This window comes from Lepeophtheirus salmonis, chromosome 3 (genome assembly GCF_016086655.4).
Source record: "Lepeophtheirus salmonis chromosome 3, UVic_Lsal_1.4, whole genome shotgun sequence".
Lineage (NCBI taxonomy): Eukaryota > Metazoa > Arthropoda > Copepoda > Siphonostomatoida > Caligidae > Lepeophtheirus > Lepeophtheirus salmonis.
Window position 1 is genome coordinate 48,877,059 of NC_052133.2, and position 21,877 is coordinate 48,898,935.

The following is a 21,877-nucleotide window of genomic DNA, read 5'->3' on the forward strand; positions in this document are numbered from 1 at the left end:
AAGCCCGATTATTGAAAATCCTTTCCTATATGGACTCAATTATATTAAAAACTTTATAAAATACTCCTTATTATAATTGGGGATCGATATAGGAGTAATTCTTGCCAAGGTTCTTGTTTACCTCCCTTGTCACAACTGATTGTAGCTGATCTATTTAAACGTCATGACCTCCTCCAAAACATTTCTCAAATTTTTAGGGTTACCATTTTGATTTTAGATTTCTTCTTTTTAACATACCCATTATACAAGGGATTTTCCTCACTGACAAAGCTGTTTTTCTCCCAAATATTCTTTAAATTGTCAAGGGTACCATTTTAGTTTTTAAGTTTTTTAACATTATTAATATTATTTGAATCTTTACTCATCAATGTCCTTTACATAAAATTTTTGAATCAATTCCTCCATACTTGAATGGTACTCATAGCAAGGCAGTTTTTACCACCTTGGATCAAGGGTTAATTTGTGGCCCTTAGCTTTCCTTTTTTAAATTTCAAAATAAATTCAATTTCTTGGTTTTTTAAGGCAGAGAATGAATATTTTAATCTTGAAAATACTTTTAGATATTATGCTACGGTAAAATCCAGAGGAAAAAAAATAATCCTATTAAGATTATGGCCGTTTCGGCAGAATACCATACATTAAGCACACCAAAGTTAACACTTGAAGGCAATGTATGAGTTTTTCTTCCTCTAAAGCCCCCAGAATATCCCAAATTTCTCCCCTAGAAACCGCTGCCTTGAACTAAGAAAATTATGTATAATCAGTAATAAAATTAATTTGATCCGAATATTCCAAAAAAGAAAAATATATTTTATAAACTTTATTACAAAATTCATTGATATAATAATAAATATAATAATAATAATGCATTAATTATTCAATTGACAATGTTGGGTAAACAAAATTTGGAGTAGATCCGTTCATTAATAATACTCACTTTAAGTAAATTTAAACTGCGTTATTAGAGAATGTTATTATTGTTATTTTTACAGCTTTTCAATAATCCACATGAAAAAAAAACCGACTCTTAAACATTTAATAAGTAGTAAGGAAATAAGTGTGAGACATTATAAGAAAAGTAATATTGAAGAAAGAAATAATGGAATTTGACAAATTAAAAAAATATATAAATATATTAATTTCAGGATTAAAGATCAATCTCAAATTTAATAGTGTGTGGACCAGCTGAACTACTCATTAGAACTTCAAAATTAGTTTTAAAGGGCTTACAAGAACGTCAATAAATTAATAATAACAAAAAAAAAAAAAAGCTCTCTAAATTCAATATAATTATCATTTTTATTCCTTTTCATTTTATATATATTATCATGGTCAATATACAACAACACCACTCAATTTTATTATTCCCTTATCAGCTGCTCAAAATGAATGAAAACTCAAATATGTAGTACTATGAGTTTACTCAAATTTTATAATACAATATAGTATAACGAAGTTTGGCCATATTATGTGGTAACGGCATTGGCGGCTACCCAAAAAAAAACTTTGTTAGAGAGATAAAAAATTTAATATTCAATTTATTAAAAACAATTTCTTTTTTTTTTTTTTAATTTTCTCAGATTAATCAATGATACATTTTTTTCATTCAGTATATCATTCATTATCATTCGGAGATCTATAGGAGAAATTTAATTTATTACAAACATTAGAATATTATACACATGCCGATTCAGCTTCAAAGAAATCGAGGAATACTAAATTATTATGTTGCGTATCGTTTTGTCCACAGCCTAGCTATCCGATCATGTTCCTCTCGATTTTGTAAGTATTGAGTCGCAATATTTCCGACCAAGGGATCCGCTACAAAATACAAAATATTATTAAATATCTTCCACTAAACAATATATTATGGACTCAGAGTACAAATGTAACCAGTGTAATGTGATTGATGGTTTGGTATACATCGTTGACGAACACATACTAATTGGCAAAGCATTAAAAAAATGAGTTTTATAACTCTTTGGAGATTTTGATTCTGAATCTTTTCTTTTACCAAAAGTCAATATTTTCCCTATCAGAAGCGACAATATACTAACTGCAAAGTGTTACGAGTCTTCTCAGTGCAAAACCATGCTATGTAGTTTTAAAATCCTATCTATAATGCAGTGGTACATTTCTTCAGAGAAACTTTGAATATTTTACACTGACTGTTAGGTTTTAGCAAATATAATTAAACAATATTTTACTTTAATAGCTACATGTACTAGTAGACAAAAACATTTTTATTCAACTATATCATCTCTTAATTTAATAAAATAGTTATATATGCCTGAAATATAAACTGATTACATTTCATCCAAACATGGTTTATCGCTAATATTAAGATTTTTTCCCAGCAAAATATCAGTATTTGATAAATGCATTTTTAAGAAGTATTAATAATTAAAAAACTTACAGTCGAGTGACTAAAATTTAGTCACTAGATAATGCCAATGATGATAGCAAAATTTGAATCTACTAGCTTCAATATTGGCGACGATATTGTTAGCCAAAGATTCAAAGTTAAATATCTTCGTTCAAGGTTTTGTCCAAATAGCATGTTTTCTCTCTGGGTCAACGATGTATCAAAGATTAAACTTATGAATATTAACTCTCCGTTTCTTTCTTTCCCTGGGGCGCAATGTAAATTTTTGCTAGCTATGACTATGCGAAATATACTCGTCAATAAATGTTTTTTTTTGTTGTTGTTTTTTGCATGAAAATTTAGAGACGATAAAAAATAATATTTTCGAATGTTTCGTCTGACTAACTAACACAAATCTTTTATTTTCCTGACAAAATAAAAACGTGACTAAATGTAACAAAGAAGAGACGAAATATAATTAAACAAGTCGGAATTAACACTACTGAGATGTTAAGCCACTCCAACATTAGAATAGATATTTTTTTAATATAAAATTTTATAAACCATTAGTAGATGTTACATATGATACCTACTATAATTAGTGTTGTATCGGTCCTTATTTAGGACTGAAGACTATAGTCTCGGTCTGTTCTAGTTCAGTCCTACAGAGGAGCCCTTAAGTTCCTTAGTTCGGCCCTTAATGACGTCGCTCAAGTATATTTATTCTTTTTTAATCCATTCTAGCACTGACATTTCGAAGGACTAACGGTCTAATGGACCGGTTATAAGACTGGACTGACACAACATTAACTATAAGTATCCGTGAACAAGTTGAAAAATGTTTTACAATTATATTTGTGTATATTTATTCTTTAAGTATGGATTTATCACGACAGGTGATTCCTAAACAGCAGGTTCGCTCTACATAATATGCGGCGAACAGCACCCAAATGAGACAATTAAGCCTTCAAAACTACTTAGCCACTTATAGACAAAGACACCGTGGATTCACGTTTATTATTATAATTTCCCCCTCCCGTCATCAGTAAAATTGTCAAGAGTTGACCCGTCCACAGTTAAAAAAGGTTGGGGACCACTGCTGTAGAGAATAGATAAATTCTAAATTGGTCACAAATAAAACATGTTCTAAGTATACAGAATAATATATACCCCACTTTTTTTCTATGATCTCCTCATTTTCATATTCATCGTTGAGGCGGTAGATATATAATGAGAACGCTTAGAACACATTCTTTAAAACCTCGATAGTAATTAACTATAGAATTAGTTAATAACTTAGTAACCAACCTCCCAACTCCCAAAAAAATTGGATGCAGGGAGTATATGACAAATAATGAACTAACCTATAAGTTTGAGCAAAAATGTGATATGCACTAGATATTAAAGGGATATTTCAACCTTTAAGGGTTGATAACCCCCCAGGGAAGTAACGGTGGATTATAACATTCATAAGTATGTATGATACATTTTTATCGAAGATTTTACAAATTAAAATATTGAATATTTTGTCAATTATAGATAATTCTGATATTAATGTCAACCAAATATATCATTTTTGACAACCCTTTAGCCCTGAACTCACGACAAAGAATATGTCTCAAGAATATATGACTAAAATGAACAAAAACAAACCTGGGTTGCAGTCGGTTAAGAGTGAGCATACAGATAAAAGGACCTTGGAGACGGTTAGAGCAGGACTCCAATTATCTTTGAGTATATCCAAACAAATAACTCCCTGGCTATTAATATTACAATGGTAGATCCGCGTTCTGAATGTGACTTTGGGTGGTCTAAACGGATATTCTGGAGAGAAGTGGATATCCAGGAAGAATACTCCTCCTTCATACACAGATCCTGGTGGTCCCAAAATGGTGGATACCCATTCATATATATTGTCGCCTTTGGGACCCGCACTAAAGATTTGGCAAAAGAGAAGAGATTAGTTATTATTTGAGTGAATATAGAAAGGTTCAAAATAAGTATTAATACAATAATGGAACAGTGCTTCGCAAACGCTAATCGAGGTAAGTAAACCCATGGGGCGTACCATTGAGCAAATGGCCTGGTTTATTTATAGATCACATATATCTTGCAGCGAACAACTGAAAAAAGAGTAAATTGAAGTATCCATTACCAGGGTTGGTATTGAAGTGAGAGGGGCCTCGGGGAAAAATAAATAAGAGAGCCCTTTTTTGAAAAATTTAATTACGAATTTTTTCATTTGTTTTTTATAAAGAATGAAGTGCTCGATACTTTATATATTTATTTTTACGAATGACATTTTTTATTCTATTAAATGACCTTTTTAGAAAAGACATTTCTTATTTCATTAATTGACCTTTTTTTTTTTTACTTAACACATTTACTACTTTATTCAATGACCTTTTTTTAGAAAAGTCATTTAGAATTTTATTAGATTATCTTTTTTTAGGAAATATTTATTAATATAAGAAAAATCTACTCTTTGCGAGGCCTCAATTTTTTAAGATTCAGTGCAAGGCCGAGACAAACGACTTCAATGTCTCCTCTCTACAACCAGCCTTGCTCGTAATAACTTAATGAAGTCGTACAATAAGTACGCAAAGGTTAGAGGGAGGGTTAATTGCCATTTTACATGACAAACCTCTATGAAAATTGCGTAATATAGGAGACTATATTCCTGAATTAAAATGATTGCGTGACGCATTTTTTAAAAGAATCCCTTACAAAAAAAATGAAGCGTAAGGAATTCGTAATAAAAGGGGAACTCCTAACTATTGAGTTGAAAGGAGTATAGATTGCAACATGAAAAGTCCGGCTTTGACAACATGCACAAATCCCACCGATGTAATATGCGGGGAAAGAATATTCGCATAGACAGGGATAGATGCAGTCCCTGGCGTCCCTTAATGGGGACATTTATAAGTGAGCAATTAAAAAAAGGTCTTAATTGATTTACGAAGTACTCCAAAAACTCTCCTTTCTCGACCAGTATTTGGACAATCCCTAAAGGAAGCCGGTGGTTAAGGAACGTAGGTGAACCCTGTGAGTGTATTAGTTAATGGATAGAATATCAAGGATGTACCTGCAATTGGGTGGAGGATCCAGCGTAATTTCTGCCAACTCTTTTTGAATCCTTTTGGTAGAAGTGGTGAGCGCCTTTGAGGGTTTCGCCCCTGACTTAGTTTCTTTACGAGTTTTCTCGGGTGTTTCTGTTGTGTTATTCCGACCTGATGATCCTGAAGAGGATCCACTGGCAGACATCTTATGGAGAGTTATGTACGCTTGTTATTTATTACTTAATATTATTAGTTGTTCCAGTTATTACCACTACAGGATTCTAAATCGACGCGGAAAAGATGAACGAACCAAGCTGCTTCACCTCTCACTCACTCACTCCTTCTTTCTTTCTTTCCTTCTTTTTCTACACGCTCTCTTTTAACCGTCTCTTTCTACTCTCCTCTCTCTCTCTCTACCCCACAACATATGCACCCAGTACGAGGAAAATCATTCAGCTTAAATCATAGAAGAAGAACATAGTAACTACAGTACATACAATACAATGTTATTATTGTAACAAAGTTAGGCAACAAGAAAATCCTAGGACAAACACAGCTAGATTTATGAACTCACTCTTTCTCTTTATAGTGACGTCATTGGGAACCTTTGTTTGAGTAAATGTTATACAAAAAGTAAAGAAAATGTATTCAATTACATGTCTTTTTTCCATTGATGCCTCAATTATGCGCGCTATATTTAGTTTTTCCCCAATTATTCTTCATCGGATTACTCCTGTATTTAGGGTCCCAATGAGGTCATCCGTATTGCCAGAACATTTTCCAGTGAGAACTGAAAATCGTTGCTGACTAACATTGTTATAATAACTTTGTACATACAAAAAAATAACCACCAATTCTTTCTTTCTTTCCCTCTCTTGTTCTCCCATTCTTCTTCCAATATTTCTTTCTTTCCCCATTATTCAGACAGTAGCAGATTTACAGCAACGCATTATACAAACATTGCTTTGTAAGCTCTACTACCACTACTATGTGTATGAAATATTTCCTAATATGTACATTATTCCTTCAATATTTTAATATAATCTAGGAAAGCCCTTTGGCAGGTGGCTTTTCTTGGTAATCTACCCCTAAAATGTTATAATATTGTAATAGTCGAGTCCTTTTAATATTAATAACCAAAATAACCGGAGATTTATCTGGCGGCGTAACTACGTACATTCTATTATAAAAATGTTGCGTCGATGCATATTCACTAGTTTGATCATAATAAAGAGATAGAAATTGTTATGTGCATTTTACATCAATAGTAAAGCAACAAGTTACAATTTGAAACAATGGGCGGGAAAGAAACATTGCCGCATATTAATTAATTATATATATTAAATGCAATTAAAATAGTAACAATAACATAAAATAATGGAATATAAAAAAAAATTGTGTAAAATTGGTTATTATACAACAACATTTTTACTATATAGTATGATTATTTATTTATCCTTTGACAAGACTTCCCAGGCAGAATTTTCCAATTCTTTCCATTCATTGAACTCATCTTTGCTTTTAGATTCGTTCTTGGTCGTCGTTTTTGCTTTTGAAGAACTGTGGGTCGGAGGAGGAATGGCTGATGGGTCTTTTAAATGATTGGAAGATGGATCATCCCAATCCTCAGAGCCCCAACCTTCTCCATCATCGTTGTCCTTCCAACGGGCGTCATCATGATCACTGAGGAATGGACAATGATTTAAAATATTTAAATATAATATAAAAAATGTAATTACTTCGTTTGAATTTGCTGTTGCGTCTGTTGTTGATTCCATAGGGTCGACATTTCCCCCCATCCTTTCTTCTTTACTTCATCCAACTTTTCTGTGACAACGTCCGTCACATCATACACTTTTTGAGAGGCCAATTTAGAAAATTTCAACCCCACTTCTGCAACTCGTCCTGTCAATGCGGAGGCTCCAAAAGAAAATGCGGATAAACCCTATGTTTCAAAGAGGAGTCATCATTTTTAGTTAATTTGTTAATTTCAAAACAAAACAGTATGAACACATTGGTAGATTGTCTTAACTCCTTCAGACCCGATGAGTGGATTCTCACTCAAAAAAAAAAAAAAAAATCTTAATTAACATATGTATATGTCATAACAATAAATTTTGAGAAATTATGGCCCAGTTGTATAATTGAAATTAGCGATAATCAGCTTATTTTCTTGGCCGTTCCGCTAACCCTAATTCCACTAATTTTGTAAGTTCATGGATCCGCTAATTAAATTATTTTAATGCAAAGGTCTGTCAAATGACCTTCCCATTCGTTTTGGCAGGGCCAAAGTAAGTTTTATATGGTAAAGTGTCGGGGGCAGATTGTCTTGGTCGGGTGGGCTGCTTCCCGGACTAAGAATGTTAGTCCTAGAGACTTCTTTCGCACTTGACCACGTGGAAGTGGCGCTAACAGAGCGACATGACCGAGGCAACGGGTTTATAAATCCCTCCATTTGAAAATTGAATTTTGGCGAGGCCATTAACAACCAATTCAAAGCGTAACTGAAACTACCATATTATATATACTCTCAAATCTTCAAAAACCAGTAGATCTCTAATTAAGTAAGAAGTAATGATGGGATTAGCGTTCTAACAATTTTGGTATTAATAAATCCGCTAATTTTTATTAGTCCACTAATTAGCTGAAGATATATACGGAATGCCCACCTCTGGAAATTAGTAGTAAGGGCGTGAAAAAGTCTAGATGATTTTTTTAAACTTCTCAATTTTCTGATTTTTCTCTGAATTAATGGCTCAAAAACTTTCAAATCGGACTTACTATAAACATGCATAATATTCAAAAAAATTAAAAATTACTTTTGAATATGAGAAACACTTGTTTCTTAATTTGTACACAGTTTTAATGTGTTCATAATTTAATACAACATTGATTTAATCCTTACATTTTGCAGCGAGCCCAATGGGTCTTCTCCTAATATTCCCGTAGAAGGAGCTTCATTCGTAGTCGTAACTTGATTACCGAATCCAACATACTTATTCTCATCACTAATTACAATTAAGAATGAAATATTAATACTACAAAATATGACTTCGGAGTACATAGAAAGAGCATAGCTCTATGTATTAATTATTAAAACATAAATCATTACACACAAAAGACGTTATTGTAAGGATGACAAATTACTTACCTAGATGATTTTTTACTTTGTTGAACGTCGCCTGCACGATTTTTATAGTGTGAAGGAACAGTAGCCGTTTCTTCAGACCATGATTCTCCTTGATATTCAGTAAGTATCTGAAAAAAGGATTTATTTATTTTTTTTAATATAAAGATCCCCATTTTATTCATTTCTCAAAATGTATTACATACTTTATCTCTATAAAGAGCAGCGGAGTTACACTTGTATCGAATAGAAACGGGCTCAGACATTTTCCAATCTGTTTTTTTATTAAGAAAGTTTTTAGCTCTAGAATTACCCCCGATTTTCATTTTCTCCAACTCAGAGTCCTTCCATTTATCCATTGTTACAGAGCGTACAAAAGATATATGCACGCCAAGACCTCTGTGCTTTCCAGAACACTCTAAACAAATCCATATTCCATAAGAAACGGAGACCCATTGAGGATTTGGAGCTCCGCATTCAAAACAAGTCTATAATTTAAATAAAAAGAAGGATTTTTGAAGAGAGTGGTTGAATAAATTAAATAAATGGATTTAAGTAATCCGCTTCAGATGGACTAACGTTGTTATTGTTTTCATGACGGAGATCCGAGAGAATGCGTCGGGTTCGTGGACTCGCCATGTTCGTATTATTTCAATTCCGTTTTTATTAACCTCAAACTTCTGGAGTCGAATATTTGAGACTAGGACTTAGATAATATTTTCCATGGAATTGGAATGAAGACGTCAAAATATGCCAGATGACAGAAAAGATATGGACGTCTCAGTTTATTCAGTCGTGGTGGTAATAATATTCTCAAGTGATGATGTGATGATGATGAGTTGAGTCCATGTTGAGGTATTGGACGTCATAAAATCTGAAGAGAAACTTTCACTCTTACGTCATTTTTTGTCAGTCTAGATTGCTCCTCCTTATAATGACTCTTTTATTAGTATTCAACAAACCTCTTTTTTATCTCATAAATTATGCCCTAGTGCATGGCATTCTAGACACAGAATTGTGTCTAGAATTTGAAGACTTGTGACTCGACTTTATCGCACAATCATAGACTCAGGACTTGACTTGCTCTCGAAGGCTAAGACTCGCGACTCGTCTTGCACTCAAAAGTCATTTCAACTTGTTCACGCGGATATTAAGTATTTTAAGTATATTTTATTTTCTGTGGACTTGCACTGGACAAAAAAAAAATACGGACTTGGACTAGTAAGCAAAGACTGGACTTGGATTTTTTTCTGCCTCTGCCAAGCATTATCAAGACTGTCAAAATAGGGAGTTGGAGTGGATATTTGATCCTCCAATCATGTTGATATACCATCTTTTTAAAAGGCACAACTTTATGCTACATAATAATATTAAGGGGGACTTTGGTGGGGTTATATTATATATATAAGAGGTTGAGTTGTTAATTTAAAGAAGTGTCTACTTTACGTTAAAAGGGTGCCTCTGTTTCTGGATATGCGAGCCGATAAGTGATAAGCTAGCTGCTGTACGAAGTTAAAGAGAAGAATTTCCATCCCTAAGAGAGGATAGCTGATAGCTCCGCACATTATAATCGGCATCTCGCCTCCTGGAGTTGACAAGAAGAAGATGAAGAAGACAGTGATGAGAGTATCGTCACGCAAATCCATATCCGTCTTTGTGCTATTCTGTTTATCCTCCTGCCTCGGCCTCTATGAAGATCAGGCTTTTAAAATGGATTGGATCATTGAGAATATGGACAAACCCCTGGAGGGAGTTTCAATGAAGGATGGAGGCTTTGTCCTTCTATCGCGCTCAGGGCTTCTGGGTCGTATCAATCCTCGAGGTAAAATCCAATGGCGACACAGTTTGGAGCCAGAGGGAAAAGTGTTCGATTTGGATGAACGGAATGGTGACATTCGATCCCTGACATCCAAGAGCCCTGGAGTGGTGGACTTGCGAACGTGGAGTCCCGACGAGGGGCATCTCTTGAAAGAGGAAATGTATGAGGTTGGCCCGTTACAACAGGCCTTTTTTTTATAAAAGCAAACTACTTATCCTGGATGAAAGCCTTCTCAAAATATTAGACACGGGTGAAACGGAGCAAAGCCTCAAGGAAATCCCCATTCCAAGTGTAGTAGGTCGGACATGTAAAAGGATCAAGGAGCTTATTATCTACTGTGAAAACCAAAATAAGGAATTTGCGGGTTACTTTGATATTCAAAGAATAAATGCCGGTATGAGAGAGCATGCTATTGAAGATGATGTTCATTTAATGACTACTTTCCGGGATGCTGAGGGTCCCCTAGTTATGAATCATGGATATTTAGAATATCGAAATGGGGACAGTGTGTCAGTGATTCATCCTTGCTCTCCTGAGATATTTATTGAGCTTTTTTTACAATGTCAAGGAGACAAGTGCAGTGTGACTCTGGATACGGAAACTATTTTTTTTTAAACATAATAGAGGTCTTGTTGAAAATTTTTGGATGACCTGTGACAAAAATGGAATGAAAAATGTCATTTTTTTGTTTCAAGATGGTTCTTTACTTGGAAATAGATGGATAAGAAATGAGGGAATGGCCAGTATTGTGGCTGCTCATATTTTGCCTTATTGGACGGATGACAATCAATCTTCAAACTCGAGTGAAGAGGGGAGTGTATCCTTTGGTATATTAAATGTATTTAAACGATTTGGAGATAGACTCACGCGTCATGCCTTGTTTTTGAAACACAGACTAGAGAACATTTTTCATAGAGAAGTCAATGATTTCGGGATACGTAAGGTCATTGTCTCAATAACAGACTATGGAAAGGTATATGGGCTTGATTCAAAAAATGGTAAAATCCTTTGGCAATTAATGCTTGGGCTTCATGGCTTTGAAGATCCCTCCTTGTTTGTTTTAAGATCTGAAGGAAAACCTCTTTGTGCCGTCATTTTTAAAAATTCGAATGGTCATCATGTCACAATTTTTAATTCCATGTTGGGGAAAGTACACTCTGAGCGTGTACTAGAGGGAGTTGTAACCCAAGCATTTTCTTTACATTTTCATATACACGATGATATTAGACCGATTATGATCGTCATGGAAAACGGGGATGTAGAGATCGAACCCGTTTCGAATGATAAGAAGATTCTTCAAGAAATACAGAAGAAGCAGACTTACATTCTTAGTCTAAAGAATAAGAACAATTTAATCGGAAGTAGAGTTGAGCTGAAGAGGAACGGGGAGATCCGTATGGTCAAAACATGGGACATTGCTCTAACAGGCTCAATCATAACAAAAATAGTTTCTAAGCATATAGATGATAGAGTACATTCCCTTGGAAGAGTGATGGCGGATCGTTCTGTTCTTTTTAAATATGTGAACCCGAATTTAGTGGCTGTTCTTGCTGAATCCGTTGATTTGGGTTCCATCACTCTACTCTTGGTGGATATGGTCACTGGTCGTATTTTGTTCTCTTTATCACATAAACGAGTTAGTGGACCCTTTACTTTAGTTCACTCAGAGAACTGGATCGTTTATTCGTACTATAATGAGAAATCACGAAGAACGGAAGTTGGAAGTTTGGAGTTGTTTGAAGGGAATACTCAAGTTAATAGTACTGTTTTTTCATCTTTTCAAAACACTCTTGCACCTTTCATCGAGAGACAATCCTACATTCTTGGTAATGCTCACATAATGACTATGGCGGACACGACTACTGAAAAGGGCATAACAAGTAAATATTTATTAATGGCTACGAGTCAAGGAATCGTCTACAACATTCCTCGTAGTTTATTAGATCCTAGAAGACCCAATATGAATACTCCCATGGATATGAGGGAACCAGGACTATTACCTTATATACCTGAACTTCATTTAAGTTCTGAGAGCGTTCTCAATTATAATAGGACTATTATCGGGCCAAAAAAAATCATCACAGCGCATACTGGCCTAGAATCAACTTCCATTGTTTTCGTGTATGGAGCAGATTTATATTGTACACAAGTGCATCCTTCCAAAGGCTTTGATTTATTAAAGGATGACTTTGACTATTATGTTATCGCCAGTGTCTTAATGGGATTAGTTATTGCGGCCTATGCAACCAAAAAGTTGGCGCAGAACAAGAATGTGAAGCAAGCATGGAAATAATTATCTAGTCAATTTCGTTGCAATTATCATTATTAGTATTTACTATCTATCATCCTTATTTATTATAAGAATTATTATTAGATCCAGTAATAAATTCCATCATTTTCCCAAAATTACGTAGTCATTCTCTCTTAATTCTATAACATATTATTATTATAACAAATAGTTATTCTATGTACCTCATTTACCTATGTTTTTTAAGAGCAAAGAGAATCATGATAGTAGTACACACATTTTTTCTTACCTGTGTCAGTCATGGAAGCGACGTGGCATGGTGCCTACCTGTTTCGTCCTACAGGAACAGTTAGTGGTAGTAGGTAACTAATACATTCATCAGGTGCATTACATATAATAGTAAAAGAATACTCAAGTATTTGTCATTTCTTCTCAAATGGCGGATGTAGAAAGTTAATTCCCTTCTTATGTGTCGTCCATAACTAAGTCTCTTAAATTAGTCCACAAAAATATTAATAATAAGTGATGGAAAGTGCTAACAATTATATTGTTATCGTTAATCCCGTAACCCTAGGCCTCAATGGACTTTCCCTTGGCTCAGATGAGACTGAAATTGTCTGTATCAATTTTTTAGTTACAAATATAACGTCATTGGAGGTATGTTTAAAAATAGTACCCGTTGAGCTTTATAATATTGGTATGGCATAATAATAACAACCTCACATCTCAATGTAGGCCTTATCCCTTCATCAATACTTTGTCAAACCAGATGGCATTGACACTAATGAAAATTTGCTCTCTGATATTATCAATAATTGCTATAGCAGTATCAGTCATGAAAAAGTGATAGAAGGAAATATACTAAAGGACGCCATCCACAAATTTGATAAAGAGGTTGCATCCAAGTTGGAAGGAAAGTTCACCCTTCTGACGGATGGTCAGCTCCCTATTCGGCAGTGTATTTTCCCTGAGGCATGGAGAAAAAATATTATCCTTCCAGAGTACATGTATAGATTTCACGACTTGAGAAAAGAATTCTCATCCATGTATCCAAATGTGATTGTCAATTCCATTGAGGACATGATAAATCGTAAGAACTTTAGTATTGCTATCGGATATGTATTTTTTTATTCATATATCCTCTTTTGAATAGATCTTGGACTCAAGTTGAATGAGGCTCAAGATGTTGGAATACGAGAAGTCTATGACATGAGAAACATCATTATTCGACTCCTTCAACAGGGTAAGTTTGAAATTTGGAATCATATTTTGAAGAAAAAAACGAATACATATTTAAATACTTTTTTGAACCATAAAAATATATCTTCATAAATGATATAATTATAGGGGTAGAATAAATCAATTCAGTTAGGCTCTTCTTTTTTGTTATCCAGGTCTTGGATAATAGAATAAATAGGCCCAAGGAAAAATAATATAATTGGTAAGCAAAATTTTACGGGAAAAAGATAAACTGGGTTCAGAGTTTGGGGTCTCCTACATGGGCATTGCTTCGCATAACACTTGGATTGTTCAATATTATTGTAAAAATAATAGTTTTAAGCAGTAGAATATATTCATAATTGACAGTCAATTTGCTCTTCAGAAAGGTGCAGATTTCAATTATATTTTCATAAAATAAGGGGAATTATCCATACATGATTACATATTATGTTGTAAAACAGTAATCGTATGAATTTGCGTATACTAGATGGAAAACTCTATTTTTAGGACTCTTCTCCTAATTGAATATATAATTGAAATTGAATGTAGGTGAAGGCATCTTATATTTCCTTTTTTTTTTATTATGAAAGGGGCACTAATCCTATTTGGTGATTCTGCACTCATATCCTCAATTAAATGGTTACAAACATGTGATGGGTTATGGACTATGGTGGTTTTTTCTCATTATTTTTTTAATAATATATATTTTGTTATTGGTGTTGTTACATCCCCCCCCCACCCCCCACATCCCACCAACAGTCACAAAGAATCTGCATAAAAAAAATACAAATCCCAACCACAAAGTAATTCTAGTCATCTAAATAGATCAACACACTATTTAATTATCAATCAAACAACCCCCATGCGATTCTTCTTTCTGATCTATCTATGTACAATATAGTACATACATTATTATATATCCATACTCACACAAAGTATATCAAACATTTGTTTGTTTTCCACAAGAAACAAAGTATCTACCTAATCATCATGAGATGAGTACATTATCACAGGTGGCTACCAATGCCATCTGTTTCTAAAATACAGATGACGAATTAGCTAGGCGTAGATTCCCACTAACTATTTGTTTGAATGATAACTGTTAAAAAGTAGGATGTGAGCTCAATTACATAGACGTTAATGACTCTCTATCAGAGTATAATTAATTCTAATTGAATAAAAAGTTAAGCCATGATTGCAGACGTAGAGTACGCATATAAGCACATATATATCTGGCCGGAGAGCTAGCCATAAACGACGCTACTAGGTTTGAAATGTGGTCTTTTATTAGGTACAAAATTAAGAACATGTGACATGAAGTTCTTGATTTTAGAAAAATTAGGAATGGAATTAAGGGAATCACGTACATAACATTATGTACAATTATAATTGGATTATTTTCTCTTTTAATTATAATGTAATTGTCATGTTGATGTTTTGTACGTACGTGTAGACAAATCATGTTAATTTCTAATTTTCCGAAGAAGATTTTAAAACGGTCAAACGGTTGCATTTATACATTTTATGAATACCTTTACGCGTTAGAGAAAAAAAAATACGTTTCACACATTCATAATAATGCAATAATTAGCTGATAAACTTTCTATTTTTGAAAGTGGAAGGAATCCAAAATATTACGGATATCGTAGACTTTCGCATTGATTAATATGTAGTTATTCAATATACACATTTGTGTTTGATAATGTGGGAAACTCTATTGATAATTATGAGGAAGTACATGATATAGCTTGTTTATAGATCTCTCCATGGGAATATTATGTGATATTGATTATATGATGATTAATCATTGACGTGTACGCACATAGTGTTATAATGCTACTTATAGCCTGTGTAATCTTGGTTTTCCTGGCAGGAACTTGCTTAAATGTTTCCTGATTTACCTATAATATTTATATTTATATTTTCAATAAATAAACGCATAATCATTGAGTTCTTATGCTATAAGTATAGCATAGTATACTATAATAGTATAAGAACTCAATGGCATAACCCTGAATATATAGTCAACCTAATAATAGCTACCTATGATTGAAACAAAACCAAATAAAAAAAGAGACCATACGGATATGCGTCTAACCACACATTATGGTGGATAATTTTAACTATATTCTTTTAGAAATATATCAACTATTGTGGTGGTGAGAGTTACTTATATTTTAATTTCTGGTCAGTGATGGGACGAGAGGATTGCTACTTAATACTATGTATTTATAATCATTCATAATTATAAACTCATTTAAATATTATTTTATCTTTTGATTTTTGATTTTGTATTGTTCCCTTTCATAACTCTTAATGCCTACTCACTCTAAACTACGTTTCAAATACTATCTTATTTCGCATAGGACATAAATTCCACGAGCCTGAAGTCGTACAATCCCAACTAGAACAAGGGATTATATCCAAACATGACGAAATAAATCCAAACTGCTCAGTTCGAGCAAGAGGTCTTCCTTGGCAGGCATCTGATCAGGATATAGCAGATTTCTTCATCGGTCTAAATATCGCAAAGTTAGTTCATACTTTTATCAGTGGCGTAGGAACAGCGGGATAAAGACCCTCCAATATTAAAATACACGGGTTCTAAGTGTGGCACAGTTGGAATTTTTTCACTGGAGTAAACTCTTGGGATTATGAGGGCTTTTTGGTATTACAGAAAATATGGATGAAGGGACATGTCACACATGTATTCATCCCTAACGGCGTCTATGGGTTCTAATAATCTGCACCTCTCCCTCATTATTAAAACGCTTCCTACGCTCCTGTCTATATATTTATTGTATCAGATTATTATCAAACGCCTTGATTGTAATTTATCTATTTATAGAGGTGGGGTTGCCTTATGTTTAAGCTCTCAGGGAAGACGGAATGGAGAGGCTCTTCTTCTCTTTGAAACAGAGGATCATAGGGATATGGCTCTCAAGCGTCACAAACATCATTTAGGCTCAAGATATATTGAGGTCTACAAGGCATCTGGAGATGACTTTTTAAATGTCGCTGGAGGTAAGTGTCATAATATTTATATTGTTCTTGTGCCTTGATTGACCTTCCTCGTTTTTCGCTTCCTCTCCCCCTTCTTCATCTTGCATGATAAATATTTTGGGCAGTAGAATATTCAATTTCTAGTTTGTTAAATCTGAACTTTAACCCTTCTTCAATTTGACTATTCATCTCGAAACTGTTATTTTATATATCACATATACGAGTATGTATATTTGCTAGTTGTAGGGTATTTCAAACAGTGTGAAGATATTATGCATTTGCTTTTTATAAAGGACTATCCTTCAGGTGTTAATGTAAAATGAAAAATAAAAATATACCCTTATCATTTCTCCCATCGGCCATCGTATGTGTTGTATTTTCCATGTATGATAAAGAAACACTTGTATATTTTTATCTCTATTCTTCAAGTTCCAAGTGATAAGGAACCTAGCTAATAAAATAAAAAAAAACACAATCTGGGTCTTAAGATTTTGTTTTTTTGAGCTGCATTTCTATTCCATTTCTTTCTTTACACATACAAAAATATGTTGGGAGAATCCACGAATCGAAACAAAGTGAATTCTACTCTAAGAATCCCACAAACATCCACTCCTATACGATTTCCAAATCCTAGTAATGTCAAACATCATATTTCAGGTAGCAATGCAGAGGCTCAAGAGTTCCTTTCGCGCGGCGGTCAAGTGATAATTCGTATGAGAGGTCTTCCATACGATGCAACGTCCATTCAAGTGGTAAATTATGTTTTTTGTATGTTTTTTTCTTGAGTAATCTATCAAATTGTTTTACCAGATCGACTTTTTCAAACAAGGGGATGTCTCAAGTGATGTTTTTGAGCAGGAAAACGGAATCTTATTCGTAAGAAAGCATGACGGAAAGGCCACCGGAGATGCTTTTGTTCTCTTTAAATCCGAGAATGATGCACAAAAAGCCTTACAAAAGCATAAGGAAGTCATTGGTTCTAGATACATAGAGCTTTTTCGCTCAACTACCGCAGAAGTTCAACAGGTACCTATTATAATATTCCTTATTTTTGTATTCCTAATGTACGCCTGGCTTTAATGCTTAGGTTTTGAATCGATCTGCTGAGAATAAATCCAACAATTCTAATAATTCAAAGTCCAACACACCCGCTCCTTTGTTGCAGGGACAACAAATGCCTCTCTTACCAGGGAATGGTCAGCTCTCTGTCCTTCCCCAACAGTTGATCACATCTGGTACAAAGAGAGATTGCATTAGATTGAGAGGTCTACCATATGAAGCCCAAGTTGAAGCTATTTTGGAATTCTTGGAGGAGCATGGCAAATGTATTGTTTATCAAGGAATTCACATGGTCTACAATTCCCAAGTAAAAATCATTTCTACTTTTCTTTTTCTTTAAGGTACTCACAGTTTTTTTTTCTCTTAGGGGCAACCATCGGGTGAAGCATTCATACAGATGAATAGCGAGCAGTCAGCTTCTCAGGCAGCCTTGTTTAAGCATCACAAATTCATGAACTTTGGCAAAAAGCAGAGATACATTGAAGTATTCCAATGCTCGGGAATGGACATGAACTTTTTTTTAACCGGTGCAAATCAACAACCTATTCAAAGCTCTCTTCCTTTAAAGCATCCAAACCACTTGGGACTACTACAAACTGGAATCAACTCCTCAGGGATAAACTTACCTTTTGCATCACAAATCGGAATGGATTCGCCTGCTTTAATCAACTCTCTTCATGTAGCACCACAGCCTAATCCCCTACTTTTCCCAAACACTGCTGAACTTCAAAATTATCAGAGTGCTCAACTCCCATGGAACCCCCAGCAACTCATTCATCCTCTCTATCTTCCTCAACATCAACCCCCACAACAACCAACCCAGCATTCCTTGAATAATTCAGCAGCTCTTCAAGCAAATTTAGCTCCACTCCGTCTCGGCCTACAGCAGCAAATCCTTCCTCATCCACATTTAAACCCTAATGTAGTCCCTCGCTTTCCTATTTTTTCTTTTAATCCACAATTGATGCCTGCTCCACAACAAAGCATGGCACTCCCACATCCCTCAGTGAGTTCCTGTGGTAAAAGGTCCTTTCATCAGGCTTTCAATTCCCCATCAGTTCCATCCACGGCTTCCAATAAAAGAAATAACGTATCCTTTCCAAGTATTACTGCCAATGCGACTATGTATGCAAATCCCATTGGTGATTCTGGATCTAGATTAAGTAATCCAAACATCCCCCCTCAACCTCAGTTTAACCAATAATTAATTAAATACGTATATTACTTACACGTCTCTACGTATGAATCTGTGATCATGTTGAATATGATGAAAGATATTGTTATAATTAATACTAGTATACTCGATATTATATAATAATGGTAGGGATCTCAGTTGAATGTTTGTAATTTCTATTACTCCGATGGAGAATGAAGAATTTCCTTCCAATCGTATTAATAATAGTCATAAATGTATCAATACCAATGCAACTTTTTCATAGGTATTTTATGTAATTCAGTTTTTGATTTATTCTTTGTATCCCCCCGGTTTTTAACTTTAGCATAAATTTGTATCATAATCATATATAGATTATTACTTTAGACTAAAATTATTTTAGTTTTTTAGATTGTTGAGGACAGCTTCCTTTTCATTAAGCTCAATTTTTAGGTTGACCCATTTCAATCCTTAAATATTTAAAGTTTGTTAATTTGTTTTGACATTTTATTTTAGTATTATTTTATTTAAAAAAAAAAGATTTAGATCATAATATTATGTTATCCTTGTTATTTTTTAAAAATGAAAAATTAATAAATAATCATCTAGTTTTCTATTTTGTTAGATTACATAAATTATAATATATAAAATGTCATGATTTGAATAAATAAAAATCTAACTTACATAGATACGTACAATTAAATAATACCTACTGCCTTCTACATTCATTTTTGATAACATTAGGTTTAAGTAGTGTTTAGATTGGGTCAGAAGGATTTTTTCAAATTCAATTCAAAGCTTGGACCAAAATTACACAAAATTTTCTTTTCTCAAGGTTAATAAATACAAGATTATGCCAGAATTTTCAATTTCATGCACAATACCGATTGCTGGGCAAGACAGGCAGATTTTGACGTCATATAGTATAACAGCGTTACTCTAACAGTTACAGCAGCCATGGAAGGCGATATATATCTCTGTTGGTAACATTTATACTCAATGATGTAAAACCGGTGTATTTTCAGCTTGACGTTTTTTGTTATTGATAATATATACAATAGGAATTTTGTTTTCCTTAGCAGTTGTCATTATTATTTAATTCCTGAGTAGTGAACATCCTTTCCTAAATAGATTCAATTATATTCAGCGCATGATTGAACATTGGTGTGTAAGCATACGCTCCGTTAACTTGAGGATTTGTTGCGGAGTTAAAATTGTAAGTCCTTGTTGGACTCAGAGTAGAATTGAGGATCGACATCGGAGTAATTACAGCAAATGTCCTTCTTTTTTTCCTTCTCTCCCTCCTCCGTTCTCGAGCTGATTGTAGCTGATCTAATTAAACGTCATAAACATTATTCTTTCTCTCCTTCGTAGCATTATACAAATCGTCAGGGTTACCATGTTGATTTTCGGTTTCTTTTTTTTTAATATACCTATTCCAGAATGGATTTTAATCATTAGTTATACTCTTGGACGTCACTATTAAAAAGTGTGGTGGAAGTCAAACATCAGTCGGAAAAGCGTTATGGTATAAACTTGTATTTTTATTAATCTTGCCTCTTCTAAAAATATGGCCTTTTTTCTTCAAATTTCATTTCTGTAGCTTATTTCTCCTCGTCATAACTCATAACATTTATAAACAAGAATAGACACACGGTATAGAAAAAACCTCCACCTATGGTCATTTTTCATGAATGTTATTTTTTTCTATATGAAGCATCTTTATTAAACTGACATAAAGATACCAATTTGAGTTCTGAACATCAACATATTCCAAAGTTATGGTCAATTATTTATTTTTAACGTTTTGTGCTACTCAAAATTTAATGGCATCTTTCTGTGACCCATGGGCGTTCGCAGTAAAGGATTTTTCAAAAATTACCGTTTTGTATAAAAAAACAAGGATTTTTTTAAGGATAATCATGCAGATGCCCCTGCGACCATATATAATCTTCATACCAAGTTAGATCAAAATCGATATGTGACTTTTGGCGTAATCCTGTTGATTATCAGTTATTACTTAGGTTACGTTAGGGCAACGATACAGTATGTGTGTTGAAGTTTCAGCGCTACTTTGGCAGAAGGAGCAGGTTTGGCTTCTTCCTTCAGTTTTGAGACTTGTTTGTCAATAGAGACGGTGTTGCAATTCGATAACACAGCCGCTTCTGCTTTGTTGTAGTAAACGGATTTCGGCTATCATTAAAATAGAATAGAGTATGATCGTTGTTTTGCAAACTAAGCGGCAGAGAGTGGCGTCCTCTTGTGGCAAAATAATACAAATCACTCAATGATAATATTATTTAATATAAAATATAGGTATGTTACTTTCATAGAAGGTGGTAATGTTGGATTGGATTTCCAAATCAGTCTTTTCCATTCCTTTTCAGTCTTTTTGTTAATCGGTCCGATCTTTACATCGGTCTTTCAGTATTACAATCCTAGCTATCTTTTATGTTCTTCACCCCTAGCTAGGATTGAAGAATATAAGAACTAAGAAAATAATGAATGATATCTATAACGTATAATAGTACGTTATAGTCACACATCTCATACAGGTATCTTGTCTCATTGAAAGAGGTTTTGAATTATGATTAAACTTCAGCAAATCACAGGATATTGCAAAGTTAATAGAAATACAAGGTTATACCATAACACGTATACAACTGATGTTTGACTACCACCACGCTTTTTAAAATTGACGTCATAGTAGATGAGTGGTTGTGTGTTTTGTCAAAATCTATCTTTCTTGCCCAAATATCAAATTGAAAATTATAGCAATAGTTACGTCATAGACTATGATTACTTGCCAGTTTGTCAAAATCT

The 21,877-nt window shown here is 33.8% G+C and overlaps 4 protein-coding genes across 4 annotated transcripts; 2 read left to right on the top strand and 2 right to left on the bottom strand.

The window, feature by feature from the left end:
- Nucleotides 1-789: 789 nt before the first annotated feature.
- Nucleotides 790-5,781, bottom strand: Ubc2 (ubiquitin conjugating enzyme 2). Its single transcript, XM_040709461.2, has 3 exons — nucleotides 5,451-5,781; nucleotides 4,019-4,299; nucleotides 790-1,821 (listed from the first exon to the last, which is right to left on the bottom strand). The coding sequence occupies exons 1-3, from the start codon at nucleotides 5,627-5,629 to the stop codon at nucleotides 1,724-1,726; spliced, it is 558 nt and encodes a 185-aa protein (XP_040565395.1). The 5' UTR covers nucleotides 5,630-5,781; the 3' UTR covers nucleotides 790-1,723.
- Nucleotides 5,782-6,747: 966 nt separating this feature from the next.
- LOC121115258 (ADP-ribosylation factor GTPase-activating protein 1) lies at nucleotides 6,748-9,426 on the bottom strand. Its single transcript, XM_040709460.2, has 6 exons — nucleotides 9,131-9,426; nucleotides 8,758-9,039; nucleotides 8,576-8,682; nucleotides 8,330-8,432; nucleotides 7,164-7,369; nucleotides 6,748-7,107 (listed from the first exon to the last, which is right to left on the bottom strand). Exons 1-6 carry the CDS (start codon nucleotides 9,188-9,190, stop codon nucleotides 6,873-6,875), a joined length of 993 nt encoding a protein of 330 aa, XP_040565394.1. The 5' UTR covers nucleotides 9,191-9,426; the 3' UTR covers nucleotides 6,748-6,872.
- Nucleotides 9,427-10,156: 730 nt separating this feature from the next.
- Nucleotides 10,157-12,776, top strand: EMC1 (ER membrane protein complex subunit 1). The gene is made up of 3 exons (XM_040709607.2): nucleotides 10,157-10,568; nucleotides 10,615-10,875; nucleotides 10,955-12,776. The coding sequence occupies exons 1-3, from the start codon at nucleotides 10,157-10,159 to the stop codon at nucleotides 12,661-12,663; spliced, it is 2,382 nt and encodes a 793-aa protein (XP_040565541.1). The 3' UTR covers nucleotides 12,664-12,776.
- A 30-nt stretch (nucleotides 12,777-12,806) lies between these two features.
- Nucleotides 12,807-19,757, top strand: fus (epithelial splicing regulatory protein fusilli). Its single transcript, XM_040709463.2, has 9 exons — nucleotides 12,807-13,275; nucleotides 13,354-13,708; nucleotides 13,772-13,861; nucleotides 16,206-16,371; nucleotides 16,688-16,863; nucleotides 17,500-17,594; nucleotides 17,653-17,868; nucleotides 17,930-18,208; nucleotides 18,269-19,757. The coding sequence occupies exons 1-9, from the start codon at nucleotides 13,144-13,146 to the stop codon at nucleotides 19,103-19,105; spliced, it is 2,346 nt and encodes a 781-aa protein (XP_040565397.1). The 5' UTR covers nucleotides 12,807-13,143; the 3' UTR covers nucleotides 19,106-19,757.
- Nucleotides 19,758-21,877: the final 2,120 nt, after the last annotated feature.

Excerpts from the sequence above, each read along its gene's own strand:
- LOC121115258 (XM_040709460.2), bottom strand. The coding sequence starts at position 9,190 with ATGGCGAGTCCACGAACCCGACGCATTCTCTCGGATCTCCGTCATGAA. Across the intron at positions 9,040-9,130 it reads GTCATGAAAACAATAACAAC|ACTTGTTTTGAATGCGGAGC; the intron begins GTTAGTCCATCT and ends TTTAAATTATAG. Across the intron at positions 7,370-8,329 it reads CATTGGGCTCGCTGCAAAAT|GGTTTATCCGCATTTTCTTT; the intron begins GTAAGGATTAAA and ends TTTGAAACATAG.
- fus (XM_040709463.2), top strand. The coding sequence starts at position 13,144 with ATGGAAAGTGCTAACAATTATATTGTTATCGTTAATCCCGTAACCCTA. Across the intron at positions 13,709-13,771 it reads CATTGAGGACATGATAAATC|ATCTTGGACTCAAGTTGAAT; the intron begins GTAAGAACTTTA and ends TCTTTTGAATAG. Across the intron at positions 16,372-16,687 it reads ATCGGTCTAAATATCGCAAA|AGGTGGGGTTGCCTTATGTT; the intron begins GTTAGTTCATAC and ends ATCTATTTATAG.
- Ubc2 (XM_040709461.2), bottom strand. The coding sequence starts at position 5,629 with ATGTCTGCCAGTGGATCCTCTTCAGGATCATCAGGTCGGAATAACACA. Across the intron at positions 4,300-5,450 it reads GATCCTCCACCCAATTGCAG|TGCGGGTCCCAAAGGCGACA; the intron begins GTACATCCTTGA and ends CCAAATCTTTAG. Across the intron at positions 1,822-4,018 it reads CTTAACCGACTGCAACCCAG|CGGATCCCTTGGTCGGAAAT; the intron begins GTTTGTTTTTGT and ends TGTATTTTGTAG.
- EMC1 (XM_040709607.2), top strand. The coding sequence starts at position 10,157 with ATGAAGAAGACAGTGATGAGAGTATCGTCACGCAAATCCATATCCGTC. Across the intron at positions 10,569-10,614 it reads ACAACAGGCCTTTTTTTTAT|ACACGGGTGAAACGGAGCAA; the intron begins AAAAGCAAACTA and ends TCAAAATATTAG. Across the intron at positions 10,876-10,954 it reads AGAATATCGAAATGGGGACA|GACTCTGGATACGGAAACTA; the intron begins GTGTGTCAGTGA and ends CAAGTGCAGTGT.